General features: G+C 42.5%; 3 protein-coding genes and 1 non-coding gene across 5 annotated transcripts in view; 2 read left to right on the top strand and 2 right to left on the bottom strand.

Annotated features, from left to right (window-relative positions):
• The window catches only part of PDE8B (phosphodiesterase 8B), a 370628-nt gene extending 348635 nt beyond the window's left edge, over window positions 1-21993 (bottom strand). The window contains exon 1 of the mRNA XM_033179929.1: window positions 21159-21993. The gene's annotated coding sequence lies outside the window, so the exon portion shown is untranslated. The remainder of the gene's footprint in view (window positions 1-21158) is intronic.
• ZBED3 (zinc finger BED-type containing 3) lies at window positions 574-14257 on the top strand. 2 transcript variants are annotated; one of them, XM_033179934.1, is made up of 3 exons: window positions 574-713; window positions 9393-9532; window positions 10220-14257. In XM_033179934.1, the coding sequence occupies exon 3, from the start codon at window positions 10237-10239 to the stop codon at window positions 10930-10932; it is 696 nt and encodes a 231-aa protein (XP_033035825.1). In that variant the 5' UTR covers window positions 574-713; window positions 9393-9532; window positions 10220-10236; the 3' UTR covers window positions 10933-14257. The 2 variants fall into 2 exon arrangements, with proteins under 2 accessions (XP_033035825.1, XP_033035826.1); XM_033179935.1 differs by lacking the exon at window positions 9393-9532 and having other exon boundaries at window positions 611-713.
• Window positions 7273-7410, top strand: LOC117066302. Its single transcript, XR_004430273.1, has one exon. It is a non-coding gene; the product is annotated as a small nucleolar RNA SNORA47 (small nucleolar RNA).
• Window positions 21994-22602: 609 nt separating the features above from the next.
• Window positions 22603-25241, bottom strand: part of AGGF1 (angiogenic factor with G-patch and FHA domains 1) — a 33757-nt gene continuing 31118 nt past the window's right edge. The window contains exon 14 of the mRNA XM_033179928.1: window positions 22603-24743. Coding sequence (XP_033035819.1) covers window positions 24543-24743 — 201 coding nt within the window. The 3' untranslated portion in view covers window positions 22603-24542. The remainder of the gene's footprint in view (window positions 24744-25241) is intronic.

Raw genomic sequence — 25241 nt, 5'->3', positions numbered from 1 at the left:
ACACTACAAATCAGGACTTCCCCCTTCTCCCTCAAAGTTGGTTTACCAGCCCAACAGGGAGCACGACCCAGAAAAGTTGATCTTTCAGCCTGGAGCCGGGAGTGAAGAAAACTAGTGGAGTACTACGAAAGCTCCCTTCAGCCACAGTAATTCGCTTGAGAAACGGACCTTGAAGCTACTCAGTTGCAGGGGTTGTTCGTTACCTGAGTATAATCTAGCCAAAGCTGGTACACCATGCTGGTGTTTTGGTGAACACCAACAAGCGCCGCCTTCATCTGTCCCGACCTAGGTTGGAGGGATTTCTTCTGATAACTTGTGACATCATGCGCCTACAGCCTGCAAGGATGCAAACCGCGCTCTGAGACTCAGGCCCGGGAATCCAGGTCTTGGAAGGTTAATGCAAAGTTATACAACAATAGTTACATTTCAACCACACTCAGCTATTGCGTCATCTTTAAACCCTGGCCAACACAAGTCTGTCGCTCGCGGACCTTGGTGGTTTCAGAGCGACTCCCCTAGCACTTTCGGGTGAAGGCCACAAGTGACGGCCCCCCTTTCCTCGCAGACGTGTGAATGGAGCGCTGTGTCTTTAAGTGGGAAGCGCGGAGGTTTTCCGTCCGGGACAAAATGTCAGCGAGGCGCCTGGAGGGGGAATCTACCATCCCGGACTGCCGACCAGCCCCTGGCTCCGGCCGCGTTTCGCGGGTAATGGGGTGAGTGTGGGCTTCGAGACTCGGTGGGCGAGGCGGGCCGGGCCGGGCAGCAGGGAGCGCAGGTGAGCAGCGACCGCGGACGCCCCCGCCGGCCTCCCTGGCACCCGCGCGGGGCGTGCCTTTCGCTGGGCTGCCCTTCTTCGGGCCGGCTGTCGCGATTGTGAGAAGGCAGGTGGGCCTGGGATTCTGCAGCAAGGCCCCGCTCACCATCTTCCAGTGCCTCATTCTTGCTCTTTCCCTACACTCCGCTTTCGACAGGCTAGTTCGGAATGTGGAAATTCGTTGCCACTCTCCTGCTCTCCCTTTATTAAAGTTGTCTGATTACAGTCTTTTTACTGGGCAAGCGGTTGGGCGCCCTGCAGTGGGTTCTTGCTGTAATTGGGACTTACTTGATGTCGCCCACTTTCGGAGGGAGAAAGTGAATGCAAGCCAAAAGCTTACACCAGAATCCGCACCCCTCCCCCACCCCTCGTGGCCCCCAAACAAAAGAATTTTCCGCTCCTTTTAGAGTGCGCTGGAGCAGTTTCTGTGATTTGTTGCACTAACCAAATGTCCGAGGTTTACCAAAGCAAAAACCCCCTTGAAGGAAAAAATAAATAGTTACCACTAGTCGAATGTCTAATTAGCCAAGACTACAAAGATAAGGTGTTTAAGAGAAACTGTTGGCCGGGCGCGGTGGCTCAAGCCTGTAATCCCAGCACTTTGGGAGGCCGAGACGGGTGGATCACGAGGTCAGGAGATCGAGACCATCCTGGCTAACACGGTGAAACCCCGTCTCTACTAAAAAAATACAAAAATTAGCCGGGCGAGATGGCGGGCGCCTGTAGTCCCAGCTACTCGGGAGGCTGAGGCGAGAGAATGGCGTGAACCCGGGAGGCGGAGCTTGTAGTGAGCTGAGATCCGGCCACTGCACTCCAGCCTGGGCGACAGAGCGAGACTCCGTCTCAAAAAAAAAAAAAAAAAAAAAAAAAGAAAAAGAGAAACTGTTGTAGAAACAACTTACTACATTGACCTAATTAGGGTAATTATTTTCTGCTGTTTTTATTCATATATTATGATGACAGCTTTTGGAGGCAAGAATAGCTTGAGGCAGCCAAGAATTTAAAAAAGTAGACAGCGATATATATTATAAAAAGACCAAAAGCCCAAGCCAGGTAGTTCTCAATCTAAAAATTAAATTAATCTTTGAGTCACAAAGGCCTTCAAAGTAGGGCGGCTTTAAATTCCTATAACTCAAATTAAATTATGCATTTTTACAAGATAAAATGGATCACCACCTTAATCTTTAGGACCATATCTATTAAGCAAAGTGATGCAGGCCTGAAATAAAGGTCCACGTTAAGGGCAGAACACGTCACAATTTTCATTTTAAAAAGTGCATTAATAGAGAGAGTGCTTTTCTGCCTTTTAGCTAATGGTAGAAATATAAGAGTTTAGCTTATGACATTTAAGAAACATCTCTGATTCACCACACAATTACCTGTGAGTCCAGTGTATTTTTTACAGTCCACATATAACCTTTTTCTAAACTTTTACACATTTTACCATTTATTCCCCAACTCAGGTTTTACAGTTTGGAGGCATTTTTACTTGTCTTTTAACTTCAGCTAAGCCTTCAGCCTGGTGATTCCAGACTAATTTTTCTAATTGTCTGGATCTGTTTATAAATAGATTAATATATGGCAGTAAATTAATATTTCAACAGAGATGGACGGATAACAGATGAACTGTGGTTTTCTTGACACTTCAGTTGTCAACTCTAATTACTTGTATTAATTATTTTGTTCTACTTTGATTAAAGTCACTGGTGGATGAAGTAAAAGAAAATGTTTTTAGTGTTTCCACATATGTCTGTGTGAATTTCACATGAGTGTGAATTTCTCATCTAAGATCCAGGCTCAACCAACATATATTGGTTTAAACTCTGCCTGGTTAACCCAACTACAGTGAGTAGCCTTGAGTATGAAAGGACAAATAGAAGTGTAATGAATTTGCTATGCCCTTTTGAGAACAGTGCCTGTTTCTTTGGCCTTTAGCGTGTCAAATATTTTTTTATGTGCACAGGCATAAGTATAAAATAATACAATTAACTTTTGTGGGTGCTTTATAGAATGACTGTCAATATTACAATCATACCTTGTGTATATGCCCATATTTATACAGATTATTCACCCAGGTTTTGATTTCTTCCTTTATTCTTTATATTGGTATTCAGGGACATCATACCGAGGAATCTGGGATTGAATCTGATAGTTTATCAGAAGGATAGAACTTCTGCAGAAACTGAGTCAAGTGGAGAGATAATTAATGTGAATTTATTGTCTTCCACAGGCTTAGATTTAAGAACTCCTTCCAAATAATGGATACTCACATGAAACTCAACTACAGCCAGTGCAGAGGCATGGTACCAGCAACACTACTCTCTCTCCTTCCTTGAAATATCTAAAATCTGTGTTTGTCTTTTCAGTTTTTTTCACCCTGAAATTGCACTCAGAGATTTCCACTGTTAATTTCATGTTAGCAGTGCTTTTCTTTAGCTTCAAGAAACTTTCTTTTAAAATAGGAGCTTGGAAGCCTCATTATACAACTGAGGAACTGGAACTTCATTAGAGTCGAGTACTAAGGGTAATGTGTTTTGGTGGTGGATGACAATGCGTTTGTGCCCTGTGGGGCATGGAAGGGGAAGGGATACTGAACTGCATGAACTTCTGTGTTAGGGTCCCTAAGAGATCAGCTCCCAGGAGCTGCCCATGCCCACACCTTCCCCAGTGGAGATTATGTAATGGAATTCACCTGAAGGAGCGAGCACTGATTTCACCTTTACCACAGTCTGTTAGTAGTCTGTTTTCGCGCTGCTGATAAAGACATACCCAAGACTGGGCAATTTATAAAAGAAAGAGGTTTAATGGACTTCAAGTTCCACGTGGCTAGGGAGGCCTAACCGTCATGGCGGAAGGCGAAAGGCAGTTCTTAACTGGCTGCGGCATGAGCTAGAATGAGGGTCAAGCGAAAAGGGCTTCTTGTTTATAAAACCATCCGATCTCATGAGATTTATTCACTAGCACAAGAACAGTATGGGAGAAACCACGCCCATGATTCAATTATCTCCCACCAGTTCCCTCCCACAACACGTGGGAATTATGGGAGTACAATTCAAGATGAGAGTTGGGTGGGGACACAGCCAAACCATATCACACAGGTATCAGAATTATTGTTGGAAGCATCTTTCCCAACCAGAGGGTACGCTTCCTGAGGGCAGATATTATGTGACGTTCCTCTTGGAATGCTTGGCAGAAAGCACGCACCTGACCTTAGCAGGTGCACAAGGAGCATTTGAATGAGAGTTGGATGGAGTGGATGGATGTAAGCAAAATACTCACATTCATTGACACCTTTGTGTTAGTTTAAACAAAATTTCAAGGAAAAACTAAGGGAGCTGTTACTTTTCATTTTCTTCTTATTAGCTAACCACAGAATTAATGATATGCATTCTCATTGGGTATTTGATAAGGAAGAAATGCATATCACAGGGCTTTGGCTAATTAAACCTCCTCATTATCTTATTTTACCTTAGTGATAAGCAACCTGTTTTGCATGAAGGTCAATTTAGGAAGTGAAAATAAATTTAAGGGGTAAGGGTCTTGGATCTGTTACTCTTTTTTATTTGCTCTTTGTACTCAAACAACTCCCAAGGGGATTCCCCCAACTTAGACTACTTACTTTGTTCAATAACATAATGTCAGATGGAAAAATAACTGCCTTTTAACCACTAAAATCTTAACGTGGATGTGTCTGAGTAGTAAATATCGGTAGTTTCTTTTTTGTTCATGCCTTGAAATTATATAACACCGGAGAGTCCAACAGTGACATCATTTGCACTGTCTGATCTCAGCCACCTGTTTAGAGGCAAATAATCTTATTTCTCTTGACAGATGGGAAGATTGAGACTCGGGTGAGCTGGGGCTAAAGAAACAGAGTCAGGTTCATTTCATTTAATGCAGCATCCCCCAAGTGTCTACTCTGTGCCAGGGAGATGAATGGGATGAGCTCCTCTTCCATGACATCCTGGGTGTGCATACAGAGTCTCCTTCTGCAGAGCACAACAAACCACGTGACAATGAGCTGCCCCACAGGCTGGGTTTCCTCCTCCAGGCGGCACAGCAGTGGGCTTCCCCATGGGACTGTCCCACCAGCCTCCACAGTTAAGGCTGGGCTGGCCCTGCCTGAGCTCACACACCTGAGGAGCCAAGGGTTGTTTTGTTTTTTTGGTTTTTGTTTTCTGTTTTTCTGAGATGGGGTTTCACTCTTGTTGCCCGGGCTGGAGTGCAATCGTGCAATCTTGGCTCTCTCGGCTCACTGCAACCTCCGCCTCCCAGGTTCAAGCAATTCTCCTGCCTCAGCCTCCGGAGTAGCCGGGATTACAGGCATGCGCCACCACGCCCAGCTAATTTTTTCTATTTTTCGTAGAGATGGGGTTTCACCATGTTGGCCAGGCTGGTCTTCTGAACTCCTGACCTCAGGTGATCCACCTGCCTCGGCCTCCCAAAGGGCTGGGATTCCAGGTGTGAGCCACCGCACCCTGCCCCAGGGGTTGTTTTGTAAAGTTATTTTTTATTTTTGTAGAGATCCTGTGATACACACACTTTCCCTAAATGTATACACGTGATCACATGCATGCTTTCTTAGCATCTTATTGCTTTTGCTTTTGTGTTTACCTCTTCCCCTTCTCCCTTCTTTCACATCAGTTACCATTGCCTCAACCCATAGTATCTCCTTCTTTATTTTTCTTCATCTGTGTCTGTATATTGCCTATACAGATATGTGTATTACTTAATAATAGTGGGATCATATTATACAATCTATTGCATCTCTCTTTTCTCCCTGAACAGTTCCTCCAGATATCCTTCTAAGACACTGAACAGAACTTCATGCTATTCCTCTTTAATTGCTGTATAATATTCCCTGATACGAACATGTTATATACTCAGCCATTTTCCTGGTGGCAGGCATTCCCTTGCTTACAGTTTCTTGTCACTCTACATGATTCTGTAATGAACATCCTGACACAAGACTGTTTATTGGTGCTGTTAGTTCTATAGAAGAGATCCCCAGGAGTAGAATCTCAGGTTTTATCTTTTTTTTTTTTTTTTTTTCTTGAGACAGAGTTTCGCTCTTGTCACCCAGGCTGGAATGCAATGGTGCTATCTCGGCTCATTGCAACCTCCACCTCCCAGGTTCAAGCAATTCTCCTACCTCAGCCTCTCGAGTAGCTGGGAATATAGGCACCTGCCACCACGCCCAGCTAATTTTTGTATTTTTAGTAGAGACAAGGTTTCACCACGTTGGCCAAGCTGCTCTTGAACTCCTGACCTCAGGTGATCCACCTGCTTGGGCCTTCCAAAGTGTTGGGATTATAGGCGTGAGCCACCGAGCGCAGCCTCTATTTTTAATTAATATAGAAAGTGCAGCCGGCCCTATCACACAGGTATCAGAATTATTGTTGGAAGCATCTCTTTCCCCACCAGACGGTACGCTTCCTGCGAGCAGAGACTTTGTGACGTTCCTCTTGGAATGCTTGGCAGAAAGCACGCATCTGACCTTAGCAGGTGCACAATGAGCATTTGAATGAGAGTTGGATGGAGTGGATGGGTGTAAGCAAAATACTCAGATTCACTGGCACCTTTGTGTTAGTTTAAAAAAAAAATGTTCAAGGAAAAATTGAGGGAGCTCTTTTCATTTTCTTCTTATTAGCTAACCACAGAATTAATGATATGCATTCTCATTGGGTATGCTCATGACTGTAACCCCAGCACTTTGGGAGGCTGAGGCAGGTGGATCACTTGAGCCCAGGAGTTCAAGAAATACCAGCCTGGGTAACATAGACCCCGTCTCTACCAAAAAATACAAAAATTAGCCAAGCATGGTGGCATGCACCTGTAGTCCCAGCTACTTTGGATGCTGAGGTGGGAGGATCACTTCTTGAGCCCGGGAAGCAGAGGTTTGCAGTGAGCCATGATTGTGCCACTGCACTCCAGCCTAGGTGACCCAGCAAGACCCTGGGAAGGAAGGAAGGAAGGAAGGGAGGGAGGGAGGGAGGGACCAGAATGCTTTCCTAAAATCCATCCCATCTTCACTAGTAATTGAGGAGTGTGTGCCTTTTCTCTACCTCCCTTGTAACTTTGACTGTTAGACCTCTTAATATTTCTTGGTGTGATGGATGTAAAATGATACCTTCCTGCTACTTTAATAGCATTTCCATGAATATAAGTGATGTTGTGCACCTTTTCACAAATTTCCTGGCTATTTGAATTTGCTGTTAGGTCATTTGCCTACTCATATTTCTCGTCTGTTTTTCTATCGGGCCCTTTGTCTTTTTATTGTCAGTTTGAGGAGCCCTTTGTGTGTTATGGTTGTGGCTGAAGTGTCTGAAGAGCTTTCTCCCCCTCCACATTGCAGGGGCAGCTGAAATGCACTCGGGTTGTTTAGCAGAGCTAACCAGGCTGTTACGGTAGATACTGAGACTGAGGATTGTATTGAGCTAGAATATAGCCGCATGGTGTGGAGGACTGAGAAGGTGAGGCAGTTCTGCCCCATGCTGCCTTCCACCGGTTACGACCTCCAAAATCGAAGGGCTGCCCAGGCAGAGGATGTCCCCCTGCCACCCTCGGAGGGGCAGCGCTGTGCTGGCCGACATTTGTGATGCGGCTTGTCCCTGGCTCAGGTGAGGCTTCCACTAGGTCAAAAGGATTAAGACGTCAAAGTCAGTGCTTCTCACCTTGTGCCCACTTTAACTCCTAACAGATGGCATTCACTTGTGCAACACTCCCTCTGGGCATTCCAGTTTTTAAAGAAACCCGGAGAGGTAAAAAGCATGACAATAATCGGTCACCTCTGGCTCTATTAGGGGCACATCAGTAAGGATGACTCTCAGACTTTGGCACAAGTAAGACAATCTGCGGGTTTATGTGCAGTTTCCAAGCTTTAGCTCAAGCATATCAGAATGCAAAGCAATACTCTTGATGTTATAAGAAACGTATAAAAAAGGTATAAAACGTATAAAAAAGGACCTTGGGAAAGATCAGATTCAATATAGAAGGAAATAGAAATTTTAAAAAAGAAAAAAGTATAGAAAAAATTCTAAGTCGTTAGATAATTTAAAAAATGTTTATAACACTTACATCTTACCCCGTTTAGCAACCATAATGTTACATAACCATAATATTTACTGGCCACAAAAATACCATTCTTGAAGGTGGTCTGTAACTCCTCATCCTACTTTCCCCCACTTTTGAGACTTCAGCAATGTAATAAATCTCTTGGGGGGAAATGTAGCCTTTAATTTCTAAAGATTTTTTATGCTAATTGGTCTTTATCATGAGTGACCATATTTAAATCAATGCCTGTATATCAGAAGACATGTAAATAGCCATTTCCTTGTTAGAAGACGCATGGTACTTGTCTTTTTTGATGATTCTGGTAGATCTGTTATCTTTTTTAAAAAATGAGATATTTTGGCCGGGCGCAGTGGCTCAAGCCTGTAATCCCAGCACTTTGGGAGGCCGAGACGGGCGGATCACAAGGTCAGGAGATCGAGACCATCCTGGCTAACACGGTGAAACCCCGTCTCTACTAAAAAAATACAAAAAACTAGCCGGGCGAGGTGGCGGGCGTCTGTAGTCCGAGCTACTCGGGAGGCTGAGGCAGGAGAATGGCGTAAACCCGGGAGGCGGAGCTTGCAGTGAGCTGAGATCCGGCCACTGCGCTCCAGCCTGGGCGACAGAGCGAGACTCCGTCTCAAAAAAATAAAAAATAAAACATAAATAAAAAATAATAATAATAAATGAGATATGTTAAATGTCATACCTGATCCGGAGTGGACCTGCTTGGTGGGAAAAAGAATACTTAGCTTTAGAAAAGTACAGTGCATCTCTAACAAGACTATTAGCAACTGAATTCATAGTTTACACTAAATGCTACTGTTACTATAGCAGCTTATTTTTCCTATTCTCATCTTTGTCCTCAGTTTTTTCCAGTTGTGTTTAACAAGAAAGATTCTGGAACTTTGTCATCTCCATGGCTGCTGGTTCAAAATCTGACAGCATGAGCAGCACTGATCTCACTGTACCTGGGTCTCACCTTGCCCTTTTCTCCCTAAGTTCTCAAAAGAGGTCAAGAAGTCTGTCATGTGTTTTCTTCTCATTGTTTTTCAACTTTCAAAGCAAATTCATCTAGAATCACACATTTGGTCCTTTGTGAACTTATTTCCTAAGGAATAAACTTCACCTTTTTTTGTATTCCCTTTTTTTTAATAGGTTATTGCAGTGGTGAATTATTTTCCTAATAAAAAAGACTGCGGTGACAGTCATTGCATTATGTTTGGATCCTTCTAACAGATTTTGTGTTGAACAAAGCAAGACATTATTACTTTTATTTCTTTTTCTTCCTTAATTAAAAGTATTGAGCAAACTTTGTATCTTGCCAATATGTAGAGGAGATCTTTTAGTTAGCACAAACAATAAAGAAAACTAATTTTATTTGTTTTATTCCTTGGGTATCTATGAAAGGGTTAGAAAAAGTGAACGAGGGCATGGCGCTGCTCATTATTTCTAGTATCTATCTTTAAGGTGGTTTGAATGCATTTCTTTCACTGGCCTGCCTGTCCTCTGAATTTACTCCTAGCACTGCGGATGGTTCTTCGGAACTCAGGAATCGTGTTGCATGCCTTGTTTCTACCCGTAGAACCTGAGATGGTTGGAAACCCTGAGGCAATGACAGGGACCCCAGAGTCCTTGGGAAATGACCCACTGTCTAATTTAAAGGTAAAAATTTAGAGTGCTGCTTTGGATATTGCCATTTCCTAAATGTGCATATCTTAAAAGCATTGCTTTCAGTACTGCTGGTTTTCTCATAGTAGATTGTTTTTATAATCACAAAAACATATTTTTATCTTGAAAAGCATACAGTCGTTGAAAGCTTTTTAAAAGGCTGTTCACCACTGGCTCTTCCACTCCTGAAGTTTAAGAAACAAAATTTTCATTCCCAAAGCTTTGTTCTGGTCATTGCTGAAGTGTGCTGTGCAGCACCCAGAGAAGACTGCATAAGGAAGCCTCGCTGTTATTCTGAAGACAGTACCTTTTTTATTGTTGTTGTTATTGTTAAGAAAGCAGAGACTAGTTAAAGCTAACACAGACACTGCACGGAGTTAGCTAGTTCTTTCCATTCAAGCAGCTTAGCCTCCCGCTATTAGTATAAATACTTGTTGACTAGGGATCCACTTGATTTCAAAAAGGATTCCTAGTATAGGAAGGGCTAGACATTTTTAAGTTTTTTCCCTGAGGAATCAACACTTAATACTGAAGATTAATTAGAAACCTAGAAATCTACCCACACTATAGGATTTTTATCGGTAAGAAAATGGAGGGCGGCATGCTTTCTTAGACTAACTGTAGTCTAGGAACTGTGTGCGTGATCCTAACACTCATTATTATTCTTCCCCTGCTCCCCAGCGTGCGGGCGCCGCAGAATGAGGAGTGGCGAGCCGGCCTGCACCATGGACGAGGCCCGCGGGCTAGACTACGCGGCGGCACGGGGCGGTCAGTGTCCGGGACTGGGGCCAGCGCCAATGCCTCCCGGCCGCCTGGGGGCGCCATACTCCGAAGCCTGGGGCTACTTCCACCTGGCCCCGGGGCGCCCCGGGCATCCGTCGGGCCACTGGGCCACCTGCCGTCTGTGCGGGGAGCAGGTGGGCCGCGGCCCGGGCTTCCACGCAGGGACCTCGGCACTGTGGAGGCACCTGAAGAGCGCGCACCAGCGGGAGCTGGAGAGCAGCGGCGCCCGGCACTCACCACCTGCCGCGCCCTGCCCGCCGCCGCCCGTCCCCGCTGCGGCCCCCGAGGGCGACTGGGCGCGCCTGCTGGAACAGATGGGCGCACTGGCTGTGCGCGGCAGCCTGCGAGAGCGGGAGCTGGAGCGGCGTGAGGCGGCCGTGGAGCAGGGTGAGCGCGCCCTGGAGCGGAGGCGGAGGGCGCTGCAGGAGGAGGAGCGCGCCGCGGCCCAGGCGCGCCGGGAGCTGCAGGCTGAGCGGGAGGCGCTGCAGGCGCGGCTGCGGGAGGTGAGCCGCCGTGAGGGCGCCTTGGGTTGGGCCCCCACTGCGCTGCCGCTCAAGGACGACCCCGAGGGGGACAGGGACAGCTGCGTCATCACAAAGGTCCTCCTGTAGGGGTGTGGCCACTTCCCCACCCCAGGCCAGCGCTTCTCCGACCAACGCCTTCAGCCCCCGCTGGGACGGAAGCCAGGCCCGCAGCAGCCGCTACTGACTTGGAAGCTCCAGCTAACTGTAGGGCCTTCCGCACCCTAAGACTTCAGCTTGAGAAGCACTTGGAAGCCAGAGCAGAACCAAAACTCACTTCCATGGGGTCACCTGGGGTGCCTGGGCGGCCTTTCGTGGGCATGCATGCAAGGATGCACACACGGAACACCCGAGAGCTCCAGCAGCCCGGTGAACCCAGACCCCCTGGTGCCATGACCACTTAGGGCTGGGAACCCGAACCTGGTGACTTTGAAAGGATAGAGCGCTTCATTCCATACCAAAGACTTGTCACACCATGTGCCTCCAGCAGCCCAAGGTGGAGGGTGCGGGGAAGTGAGAAAGCTTTTTACCCAAAAAAAGAGTTCCTAATGCATAATCTGCCCAATACCACGTTCTGAAGGGTCGGAGGGATGTCCCCTCTAGTTTCCGTGACTGCTGTAGACCCGCATCATCTCTAGCCCTCATCGGGGCAGTCCCAAAGAGCACCCTTTTTTACCCCCATATTATTCAACCAATACCAGGTGCACTCTGTCTCCCCTCGGCCATCTTTCCCTTGGTTCAGACCTAACGACAAGTGTGGCACATATGTTCACTTTCAGGCCTCACATCTGCCACCTTAGCAAGACATCACCTCATCCCCTTGTCACTAGGAAGAGGGTTTCTTCCCCACGTGTCGTCATAGTCCTCACCTCTGGGCTGAAGGGGAAAGCATCCCTTCGCATAAGGCTATATCTTCCTGTCATTTTCCATCCCATTCCTCTCTCACGTTTACTGGGTCTTTCCTCCTGTAGTATTCCCCCTTTCGCTGTCTCAGTCCCTCCCTTTCCCCCAGGATCTTCCTCATCGATACTCAGTCTCCCTTTCTTACTGAAAAGAAAGACTTAACCCGGAAGGGCCAACAAGTCCTTGCTACCTATACTTCCTCCCCAGTTTTTACTCCTTCACTCTGATTGTTTTCTCTGCTACAGTGGACTATTTCCAAGCCGCCGCGATCTCTCAGTGACCAAATATGATGATCTATTTGCAGCCTTCATTTTGCTTAATCTCTCCCTTCTTGAAATTACTCTCTTGGTAGGTGGATCCTGTTTTTCCTCCAAAGAATTCCTTTTCCTGTTGTATACTGGTTCCCAGATTTTTCACAGGCCTCTTTTTTTTCTCTCTTTTTTTATATTGAAAAATTCCACACATCCAGAAAAAGTTGAAAGGCTAGCACAATGAATACTCAGATACATACTCTCCACTTGGATTGAATAGTTAACATTTTGCCAGATTTACTGTTCTCCCCACCCCATGCATGTGTACATAAAATGACATTTCACCCCTGAGTATTTCCACAGAGATTTCCTGAGAACAAAGACATTGTTCTACATGATTACAATAAGATTATCATGCCTAAAAATATAAACAGTAACTTCTTTGTAACCTCTAATATAGAGCCCTTAATCAGTATTCAACAATTGTGTCCAGAATGTCTTTAAAAAAAAAATAAAGCCGGTCCCATCAAGGTTCATACATTCTTTTGGTTTCAACTCTAGTCACTTTTAGTCTAGAACAATCCCGACATATTTTCCCATGACACTTCGTGAAGCATCCAGGCCAGCTGTCTTAGCAAATGTCCTTTATTCTGGAAGTGTCTGATTGCTTCCTTAGGCCTATATCTAATACTCCACTTGTGGCTCATCTCCCTGCAGGGTTGTAATCTCCTCTGGGCCAGGGACTCCTGAGTATCTCCAGGCCGAGTGTTCTCCCCAGGCCTGATCCTTCATGCCCAATCCCTTGCTGCATGTCTCCACTCCTCCTTGCACATCCTGCCTCTGTGAGTGGAAGAGGCGAATCTATTCAACCCCATATCACACCCCTCACCTGATAACTAACATTTACTGGGCACTAACAATGTATCAGGCACATACTACACACTTAACATGCATTAATTATCTCACTTGAGTCTCACACCAGCTCCATGGTAACACTGTGCTGGCTTTACAGCTAAGGAAACTGAGCTAGAAGGGTTAAGTAGCCTGTACAAGATCACAGCTGGCCGGCAGTAGAGGTGGGATCCCACTGCAGTCTCCCCGACAGATGCCATGCTCCCACCGTACCACCATGTACTGCTTCCTGAGATCTCTGCTTCCCTTAGTTGACCCAGCTGACACCTGGTTCCTTCCTAACTCCAACTAATTAATTTCAGTTAATGGAATTGACTGGAATTAGTGACATTAATATTTACTGAGCATTCACCATGTGTCGTCAGAGCTGTGCTAAATGCTTTACAAGAATAATTACCTGCCATAAAGCAACCCTATGACATAGGTGCTACTATGCCCATTTTGTAGATGAGACAGGTTCAGGGGAGTTAGTAACAGCTTCAAGTCATGCAGCAGCTAAGAGTCTGTATGGGGTTTGAACTGCGGTCTCACTGAATGCTGGGCGCCTGCTCTGCTAAGTCTATTTCTACAAAATATTGCACTGCCTTCCTGCCAAGCACAGGGCCCATTTATCGTGCATCTTCCCATCTTTGTCTCCCCCAACTGTCCCTTACCTGAGTCACAATTTGGCCAAAGCCAAAGGGATTGTCCTAAGCCAGTATTGATTTATTATCCACTCTTCCTGCTCAAAAGCCCCCAAGATCACCTATCAATCACCTACGTATTAGAGTGCAAGCTTTGACTGTCACCTGACATTCAAGTCCCCTTCTGCCCCCATGCCAGTCCTCTCCCTTCCCCTACATATGCCCTATGCTCCAGCCAAACTGGACTCTGTTCTTCCTGATAAGACCTGGTATTGGCATCTTTATGCCAGTTTGCCTTCCCTCCACCTTCAAAAGCCTCTTCAGTCTCTTGGTACAAAAAACATCCCATCCATTTTATAAAACCATGCTTTCCTTGATTTCTCCTCATGTCGAGACATTTCTTTCTTCTCTGGTCTCCTAGCATTTTGTGTCTCACAACCCTCAGGACAGGCCAGCTAGTGTATGGCTATGGGTTTTTATCTCACCTCCCCTGCCAGACCCTGAGCTTTTGGGGGGAGCAGACTCACCCCACTCCCACAGTGCCTTGCATTCCATAGCTGCTCAGTACCTTAACCCATTCAATGTCTTTAAGATTTTTACTAGTTTTCCTGTAATTACTAATATAATCATTTATCTTTAATTCTGAGTAAAATTCACAACAACAAATAAAAGGAAATAGCAGTAATAATTTTTAAGCTGTTTAGTCAATAAAGATTTAATGCATCAGTTATTGGACTGTTTGGTTTGAAGCCAATCAACCAACTGTTCTAGTATGTAAAGCTACTTTTTTATTATACAAGTAACACAAAATGTATTGCCTCAATTGAGGAAGAACAGAAAAAACAATACCTCAAAATCCTGTCACCTCTGTAAAACTGCTATTACCATTTTAATGTATTTTCTTTTGTCTTTTGCAATTTTTATTTTATTTAACTATTACTGTAGTAATAGTGTAAGTTATTTTCAAGTATTGGAACTTAACTTCTTCATATGGGTTTATATGGGCTAGATGATCTGAATTTCCTTTTTAGAAGGAAAAAAAAAGACTTCCACAAATGTTACTCTTCCATCTCACCAACTGTAAGAACCATTAAAACATAGGAAAAGATTTAGAGTCTTAACTACTGCCTCAAAGCTGGCTAGTGCGAGCCTGAATGTTCTGTTCAGGATATACAGAACAATTAACCTGAGTGCTGAGTTACGGGAAGAGGTTTTTACTTTGTTGATATACTTCTGCATTGTTGTAATTTTTTACACAAAGTATGAATTACTTTTATCATAACAAATTTTGTTCGTAGACAAAATACCTCTCCTTCAGCATTCAGCTTCCTTAGTTAAAATAAAATCTCCAACGAAAGCATGGATATAATCCCCGTTTCCAGAAAATCCTAGAAAGAAATGCAGCCCTTGTTCAGCCCAACTCCATCATTTGATAGATTAGGAAAATAGGTCCCAGAGAGTGACTCGTCCACTGTCAGGATATGGTGGCTGTGGTGCGTCATCTGACTCCAGCCTACTTAACGCATTTCAGCCTCTTCGGCCTTGAGGGCTCCTGCTGCTCACCTGAAACCATTCCCAAGGAACCCACAAAAGCAGGCTCCCCGGGAGGATTCCTGAGAACACCTACACATAAGCCTCAGAGATCTGCCAAGACATTCTCTTTCCAATAGAACTATTTAATATTTTTCTATCAAATAGTTGCCAAATGACCTGCTCCAGACAAAACTCAATCTGACTTGTGACTACAAAGTAATCTGGTGAATCCCAAAGGTATATACAAATCTATCTATCTAAGTCATTTTCTCTTCAAAGTAGAAGACCTGGAAGACTATACAGTTATTCCCAAAATGCTTCAACATTTCTGGAACTCCTCTTTTAAAGTGGCCATGAGTCCCCAGCACATTCTTTAAAACATCCTTGAGTTGGCAAATACCCCTCTTTCCAGGATACATTTGATTTTTTAAAAGAACTGCCAATTATTCAGAGTCTGGTGAATATGGTAGATGATTAACCAGATTAACATTTCTGGTTAATAAGGTGAAATTATAATAAAACAATGATAATTATTTTAGTGTGGCTCATAAATTGGTCTTGATAGTGGTATATTAAGGTTAAGTAAAGGCAGCATGGTCACCGTAGAGATTAAAGCCCATTTTAGTTGGTTTATGATGTGAATGAATTCAGGTAGCACTGGGAGTCATTATATGTTTAAATAGTATTAAATGTTTCTTTTTATGAAAATCTTAATTATGACATTCTCTGAAATCTGGTTTCACAGTATTAAAATAAGGCTTTAAGGAAAAACATTAAATGGTAATGAAAGCTTTATTCTTTCCGTATATATTCTCGTGGGCTTTTGGTCAAGATAAGTAATGACCAGATGAATGAGCTGGCAACCTTCTGCCCTCTGAAGTCTACTAGTAATTGGAAGCTAAGTAAAACGTTGTCACATGTTTAAATACATTTGATAATATTCCACCAGCTTCTCCCTGTATTCTGCATGCTGGGCAATGAAATACCATAGCATTTTAACATAGATGAAGAGTGATTTTCTTAAAGGAAGAATTTCCAAAAGTCAATCTTGGCTGGGCATGGTAGTTCATGCCTGTAATCCCAGCACACTGGGAGGGCCAACGCAGGAGGATCGCTTAAGCCTAGGAGTTGAAGACCAGCCTAGGCAACACAGGGAGACCCCATATCTACAAAAAATTAAAATTTTAGCCAGGTGTGCTGGTACACACTTGTCATCCTAGCTACTTAGGAGGCTGAGGTGGAAGGATCGCTTGAGCCTGGGAGGTGGAGACTGCAGTGAGCTATGACCATGCCACTGCATTCTGGCCTGGGCAATAGAGGAAGACCTTGTCTCAAAAAAAAAAGACATTCTTACATAGCAGGCAGACATTGTTTGCCTCCATTCACATTAACTTTCCCATCTGTGTCTGCTCTTCACCCTCCAAAGACTTTTTGATTTACATGTTCTCCATCACTTCCAGTTTCCAGTGACCTCATTCCTGTTGCATTTTTTTTTTTTTTTTTTGTATAGTCATGCACCACCTAAAGTTTCAGTCTATGACATACCACACATACAGTGGTGGTCCTGTAAGATTACCATACTGTATTTTTACTGTACCTTTTCTATGTTTAGATATGTTTTGATATATGAATACTTACTGTGTTAGACCACAGAATTCTGTACAGGTTTGTAGCCTAGAAGCAATCAGTATACCATATAGCCTAGGTGTACAGTAGGCTGTACCATCTAGGTTTGTGGGAGTACCTCTACCATGTTTCTACAGTGACGAAATCATCACCAAGGCATTTCTCAGAACATATCCCCATCGTTAAGTGATACATGACTGTACTTAGTGCTCAGATTTAGAACCATAGAACCCACATGTCTGAGCAAGCAGTTATTATTCTCAGGTAGAGGAGATACATAATTGAACAAGGGGCTGCAGCCTCAATGAGGTCTGTTGTTGTCTACATACCCAGAACTCTCAAACACATGACTAAAAAGATTTTGAAAGCACAGTTTGTAAGATTCCCCTAAATAGATCTGGTTTAGAAACAGTCTGAAAACATTAAGAAAAAAGCCCCAAATCCTTCCTGCATCAAACACTCCACGCAAATTTTTGCTTTAAAATTTTGGCTTTAAAACTTTGGAATGAACAGAAACTATTTTGGATTAATACTCTCTGGAACTATCAAGGCCTGCATGGATTCCTTGGCCCTTACATTCTGCCAAATCCTATGTAAAAATAAATGTAAGCTCCATGAAGGCAGGGAGCCTTGACTATTTTATTCACTGTTGTATCCCTAGTAACTAGAACAGTGCCTGGCCTGTGCTACGTGTTTCATGGCTATTTGCTGAATTAACGTATGCTGCTGAAAGACTTACATATGGGGATCTGAAATCTACTTCTTGGAATTTTCCCTGTAGCTCCCGTGCTCCCATGGAGTACTGAGAGCCAGGGTTGTCTGGCTAGATCTTCCTATCATTCCTCCAGATGACTCCATTTCCAAAGTCATGTAGAATCCATTCCTCCTCTTTTGAGGATGTTGAGAGTCACCTACAGTAACTTCTATCCTTTCTCACTATTGTCTGCCAATCTCCTCCTCATTTTCCAATATTCACTTAGAAATCCAGCTCCTGACTCAGTCTTCTTGTCCACACCTATCTCCTATTGCCTTATGGAATGAGGATGACCCATCCACTACTTGCTAGCCTCATTCCTCATCCTACCTGACTTCAATAACCACCATCTCTACTCTGGGATTCTACTCCTACAACCATGTCCTTGGTATTGCTAGCATGGATAATAACAATGCTTATAATCACTAATATGTGGAGGTTTATTATGTGTCAGTGTGCTCAGTGCCACACAAACCTTATCTCATTTAATCTTCACCAAAACTTGAAACCACCTTTGCAAAAATTATGACAGTGAAACAGATTTGACCTAATTGACTCCATCTTGCTTCTAACCTCCACGCTGTCCTTGTTCATTCTTGGGCCAAGACCAAACTAACTTTTAGAGGAACTTAGTTTATATTTTAACTTTGAAACAAAGATAATAACCCTTTCCTGAAATAAACCCCCTTCTTGCCTGGATTCCAGACTGCCTTTGTAGGACTAACAAATAGCCACAAGATTAGAAATTACTGTTTAGGAGTTACGCAACCAGAGGCCATAAGATTTGAACCTCTCCATTGCTCCTAGGGATAAAATCACTATTGTAAAACCTAAGATTGGTGGTTGAGATATCTTTCAGACCCTGCATTCTGATGCACCAGCTGGAGCCACCCAGACTGATAATCTGGCTCAACCAGTCCTGGCTCACCCAGGAACAGAAGACAGCAAGAAGAACCCACTTTGACCCCCTATGATTTCAACTCAGACCAAACCCATTAGTATTCCCAACTATCCTAGCCACCTATCTCCCAAATTATCCTTAAAAAAAAAAAACCCAGTCTCCACATTTTCAGGGAGACCAATTTGAGTAATAAAACTTGTCTCCCACTTACCCAGCTCTGCATGAATTAAACTCTTTCTCTATTGCAATTCCCCTGTCTTGATAAATTGGCTTTATCTGGGCAGCAGGCAAGGTGAACCCGATGGGCGGTTACAAACTCCACAGAAGACACTTGGGTAGAGAAGTTCAAATAAATTTTTCAAGGTCACTCAGCTTGGAAGTGGTGGAATTTTAATTTAAACTCAGGTCAGTCAGACTCTTCAGCCTGTGCTCTTAATCATCCCTGTGGGATGGAAAGAATCAAGATAGAAACCCCAGCCCTGACACTTCTGTCACACTGGCTTTTTGACTTTGAGCAAAATTAAAACCTCTTAAGCCTCAGTTTTCTAATTCATAAAATGGTGTCCAGAATAAAGAATGTATGTTAAGGGCCTAGTGCAGTGCCAGACGCAACACAAATGTGCATTCCATCAACAAATGCTTATTGAAGACCTCCCAAACATCCAATCCTATGCTAGGTGCTGAAGATAGAGCAGTGAGTAAGACAAAGAAGGTTCCTGCCTTCCAAGATGTGCACAGCATTTGGTGGGTGCTCAATAAATATTTGAACAAACTCTCAAAGAGGTCAACCTACTCTCAAGATTTCCAGTCGCCACTCTGCCTCCTTTTAATCAACCACAGTTATTCTGCTATAAGGCAATCTAATGAGGTTCCTTTCCTGCTTAAAATCCTTCAGTGGATTCCTCATTGTCTCAGAGATAAAATCCTTCATTTCGTAATTGTGTAAATTTCTTAACACAATATGCAGTTTTGGCTACAGGTAAGAGGCTCAGTTTTGTTCACCCCTTCTTCGTTATGCAATCAAACCTATCTGGAAGCTTGAACTGCAAACCAGACCTATTGTAGTTAATGAGCCTGACAACTGGAGTCACCAGTTTGGCATCCTAAACTCTCCCCACCTCATCACACAGACAGACTCACACAGCTGCAACTCCTAAAGCAACACAGTGGGTTCTTTGAAAAGGTTTGAAAATCTAATTGTAGGACACAGCCCATTACTGCCTTATAAAAGCAATTTAGTGGATGCAATCAGTGATGTGGAAAACAAGAGTGTATTACATGAGCCTATGGCAAAGTACTGGTATACAAAATGTATGTTACATATGCTATGAACATGCTTGTGTACTGAATTGTAATACAAACTGTATTCATATTGTAGATCATCATCAAAATAGTTTGAAAGCCATTGTTGTAGATCCTCTATGTAGCCTCAGTTCCCATGTTTCTTCAGTCACAGCTTGATAAAACTCCATCAAGCTACTTGCAGTTACCCATTGTCTACTTCAGTGCCTATAGTTGTATAAACCAGATGTGGTGCTAGGCTCTAGGGATGCAACAGTAAGCATACCCAAGGTCCTGCTCACATGGCACTTAAGAATCTAGAGAAACAGACAAATATTACACTAACCACACTAATATATAACTGAGAACCAAGCTAAGTGGTCTAAATGAAAGAAATGGTTTTTCAAAACACGTATCAAAGGCAATTAATCTAGTCCAGGTCTTCAAAGGAGGCATTCCTGAAGATTCAATCAGCAGAGATCTAAAGACTATGTAAGAATTAACTAAGTAAAATGGGGGACGAAGAGCATTCCACATATAATACAATATTCAGAGGCTCTGTGATGAGAGAAGGCGGCCGTGTTTGACAAACTGAAAAAGGGGCCAGCATGCTAGGAGGACCCAACGAACAAGTAGGAAAGTGACACAAGATGAGACTAGGAAAGCTGGCAGTGGCCAGATCCTTTAGGGTCTTTTGGGCCTGGAGTTTGTTTTATGGCCTCAAATTAATGGGAAGCCAAACAGGAGACGATGAGATGAAAGTTGTCTGCAGTGTGGAAGATGGAGGAAAGAATGCCTGCAGGAAGACCAGTTAGGAAGCCCTCAGAATAATTTTGGTGAGTGGTGACAGTGAACTAATACATTGGAAACAGACAAAGGGGAGAAAAGCTGGTGGTTGTGAAACAGAGGCTGACTCAGGCTTCTGGCTCACGCAACTGGATGGATGGTGTTACCAGCTGGAGAGAGTAAACTGGAAGAGACTAGGTTTGGAGAAGATTGTGGAGTTAGTCTTGGAGTTGCATTTAAAGTGACTCTGAGGTGGATATGTAAGTCATAAGCTCAGAATCAATATCCTAAGACAGACAGAAGTCATGAGTTTATAGATGGTAAGTGAAACTGGGTATACATGTGAGAAAAATGCCTGGGTTTGAGCCATGTAAGCTTAACCACAAATTTACCCACTTCTGGGTAAATTCCTACCACAAATATGTATATACATACACATTAACCATACACCTGTTTACTTTTTTAAAGTTCAAATAAAGAAATAATAAAATGTGAAAGTTTGCTCACTCTGGGTAATTAGCAACTCAATATGTACCTCTGTAATTTAAAAATAAAAATGGGATTATGCCATATATACTTTGCTACAATCTGCTTTGTGAGATATTCTTCTATACTAGGGTATACACAGTTCTATCCTATTCATTTGAATGACTAGGAAGTATTACATAGTAGGGATGCATCACAATTTAAGCAACCCGTAGTCCCCACTGATGGACAGGTACGTTATCTGGCAGACAGTTACCTACCTGCCCCATTCAACATCCAGTGCCCCCTTCTGCTTGGTTCACTGAATGTATTTCATTCCAATGGCAACATTCTCAGCTGCAGGTGATGGTTCATGACTGGCTTAAGCCAAATGTGACCATCTTGTTGGCTACTTTTATAGCATCTCTTCTATGGGTAGCCATGCTATCCGGTTCTGGCTAATGACCCTAAGAAGTCAGCTTCTGAGTAAGCTGTTGTTTTCCTAAAAAAAGAGAACTAACACTACACTCTGCTCTTTCCTCTTTCTTCTTGCTTTAGGTACGAATATGATGTCTAAAGTTTCAAAAGCCATTTTGCAACTACAAGGCCATAAGCCAACACTAAGATTAGTAAAACAGAAAAGCAGAAGAGACAGCCTGGGCCCTGAAACAGAAACATAAGTAACCACTGCCTTATTTTAAAGAATCAAAATGCATTTCCACTTTAAAGGCTGAAAAAGTAAAATGAAATGTTTGAATTAAAGATTCAGAGCAGAAATATAAGTTATAGCCTACTAAAAGAAGCACACTTACAACAAGATGGTGGGGAAAATACTTTCAACTGTTCCTGAGACTGCCTTTGGGTTTGGGGTCCACAAGTGCTTTCTAGCCCCCTGCCAAGGACATCCCTCAGTCCTGCAACTTTACAGAATGGCCTTTGTGTGCAATCTCCAACGTCTCTTGCTTTCCCTTGTTTGAGATTTCTGTCTTCTTTGCCTGCTCTTTAAAAATATGTCAAATTAAGAAATAATCTTTTGGACAGGTATGGTGGCTCACACACGCCTATAATCCCAGCACTTTGGGAGGCCGAGGCAGGCAGATCACCTGAGGTCAGGAGTTGGAGTCCAGCCTGGCCAACATGGTGAAACCCCATCTCTACTAAAAATACAAACATTAGCCAGGCATGTTGGCATGTACCTGTAATCCAGCTACCTGGGAGGCTGAGGCACGAAAATCGCTTGAACCCAGGAGGGTGAGGTTGCAGTGAACCAAGAGAGAACCACTGCATTCTAGTCTGGGCAACAGAGCAAGACTCTGTCTCAAAAAAAAAAATAAATATAAATAAAAATCACAAAAAATAAAAAATAATCTTTCTACGAAAAGTCAGAAGGTTTTTGATTTGCGTAAACCATTACTTTCTATAAATTCAGGATAAAAATGAAACATCAGAAGTAATACTTGTTTCAAAAGCAGAAAAAAGTTCCTCTTTGACGATTAGAGTGCTTCCTGTATTTAATACTGGAAAAAAATTTCTATTTTACTTTAATGTTGAAGGCTTCTTCTGTTTTCAACTTTGCCAGCTTCTCATGTTCTGGCAAAAATATTAGATGTTAGATTTCTTAAAATTCAGGGACTTGCAGCTCCACTTAAAATACATACTTAAAAGCTACTCAGTTAGAAAATGTATTGTGTGATTACATATTTAAAATTAGACCCAAAAAATTTATGCATAATTCAAACTGTACATAATTCACATTTATGCTTCTAAACAAATAGAAGCTAACATCTGTACTACTTTTACAATTTACACAGTGCTTTTATATACATTTTCTCATTTGCTATTCACGACAGACACGTGAGACAAATATTCTTATTTTACAGATGGAAATAGATCCAGACATTATTCAATACTTTAACCACTAATAGTGGAACCCTGAGACTTTAGATCTGCAAAGGGGTTTAATAATACAAATATCACATATATTTCCATTTTCTACACCATATTTACATTTTCCATTTTCTTAATAGAAAATGACAAAGAATGTTTTCCCCAATATAATAATACAAATGGAAACCATTATAGACAGTCATATACTACTAACCCAGTGACCAAGATTCACCAGAAGCAAAACCTGTTCGGGGGTGTCTTGTATTGTGACATATAAACAGGGCACCAGCACCAGAACCACATTTAGACTAACACTTTTTATTTCTAATTAAAAGAAAACAATGCAGGGCACTCCTGCGGCCTGCACGTCTAATTGTACATACGTGTGTGTCAGACTATGCACGTGGCCAAGAGGAATGCAAAGAGGTATTTTCTCCAAATTTGGAGTTTAGGGCCTGATTGTCCTAGCTTAAGCCCATAGGAACTTGACAACTCGTTCATATCTCTCATCTTTAGTCATAGTTTCTTTTTCTCCAACCCCCTTTCTAACTACCTTGTGCCATTTAGACTGGAAATTCTAACAGGTAGCTTTTTCTTTCTGAATTATCTTTACTACTGTATAATTTTTATTTTCAGAATATTTCTTATTTCTACATCTTGAAGACATTTCTTTATAGTAGTTGGGAGAGCTAGAGCTTACATTCACTGCCAGAAAAGGGTCAGTTCCAGTGTTAACTTCCCAGCAAACACCTGAGAGAAAAACTGAACAGAACAGTGATAGGTGGCAGAGCAGTGACACCTGCACCCAGAAAGCCGCACTGCAACTGTCTAATATTTGAGGCTCCCCTTTGTCATAATTCTGCCAATTTAAACTAGAAAATTCTGGCAAAGCAGATCAATACATTTAAATCACTGGTTCAACAAACCACTCTTTTTCATGTTATAATGTTTTTATTGCAATTGAGGACATTTTCAATAAGTATTTTGAGCTTGAGGCCTGGCTAAGTATTCCTTTTGTACTAGAAATCAGATTTCTCTGGCACAATTCCATTGCCTGCAATGGTCTTTATCAAAACTACAAATGCCAGCACACTATTTCAATATGTATTCAGTGGTTCATATCTAAATACCTCATTAGCTATGAAACAAACCAAATATAAATGCTGAATATATAGTACATAGCAACAGATTCTTCACAGAAGAAAACAATGAAAGACTAATTTTCTACAACATGTTACCTGTTCATTAGTTCTTCAATAATATTACTTAGGCTATTTATTTCAAGGATAACAAAATGTATGCGCCACTACCCGTGTCTTCTCAACATTTTTAATCTAGGTTCTAAAGGGCATAAATGAGGATGCATATAGTCAGATTTATTTTTATAAACTTTTGATGTTTCTTTTGTTGTGCATCTTACATGAATATCTGGAGACAAGAACAGGTAGATGTACATTTAAGTCAGTAGTTACATGAATTTTGCGTATATGGCTAGTTGCTTATATGGATGTTGTAAATGACAAGATAAAATAACGAAGTTGGATAAACTCATCCGTGCCCTGTGAACTTTAGTCTATTTACTGCATAAATTGGTTCAGCCACTATTTATTCGTTTTTAAAAATGGTTTTTAAAGGCTGCAAACCATACACATTTCTGAATCAGGAAGAGGTAAACTGTGACACAGTTCCCCCGTGCTGCTGATTCTTTTGGGGAGAAAAAATAAGAGTTTCCAAATTCTATTTTTAAAAAAGCTAGAGTTTTCTTCTATGATTAACCTTCACTCTAAAGTCCCTTTTACCCAAGGCATGGTCCCTGGGTCATCTTTTTGAGGCTTAGTTTCTGGGAAGTTTTCAGTAAACCGCTCTCGTGCTTTGTCCCAGTTTTTTTTGTTCTTGTTTTGGAGAAGGTAAACATCTTCAATTGAGGATGGTTTGCCTGTCCCCAAGCCTGCATGTGTTCGCCGAAGCTGAAGCTGGATCTGTTACCAAAAGTTGAGCAGAGGACTTATTTTAGAGTCTAAACACATTGAAATTTGCTGTGTCCAACTTAGGACTCTATACTTTTTTGATTTATTACAGATTGATGCAAAAGAAAAACCTGTCAAATGCATCAAATACATACAAGTATATACTTTTATACATGGAACTTACACTCATTTTTCTATGTTGTCTTGCCTGTCACTAAGTACAGCCTACTTTACAGAAAATAGAGTGCTCCTTAACTAGCAATCACCAAATTTCATTTAGATGCTGCAGAGTATGTCATTCCACCCTAAACAGAAATAAAGGCAATGGATATGTTTAAACCCACTGTCCTATCCTTACCTAAGTAAGTGAACAAGCAGGTTGAACATTAATAACCATAAAAAGAATCTGATTGTTTATTTTCATAACAGGAAGGGAGCACTTCTCAATATTTTAAGAACATTCAAAGCTACCATTTACTGAGTGCCTAATGTAAGGTACAATGCTTAGGG

The sequence above is a fragment of the Trachypithecus francoisi genome, unplaced genomic scaffold (genome assembly GCF_009764315.1).
Source record: "Trachypithecus francoisi isolate TF-2019V2 unplaced genomic scaffold, Tfra_2.0 Lachesis_group2, whole genome shotgun sequence".
Classification (NCBI taxonomy): Eukaryota; Metazoa; Chordata; class Mammalia; order Primates; family Cercopithecidae; genus Trachypithecus; species Trachypithecus francoisi.
The sequence above is the reverse complement of the archived record's forward strand: the minus strand, read 5'-3'. Positions and strand labels throughout refer to the sequence as shown.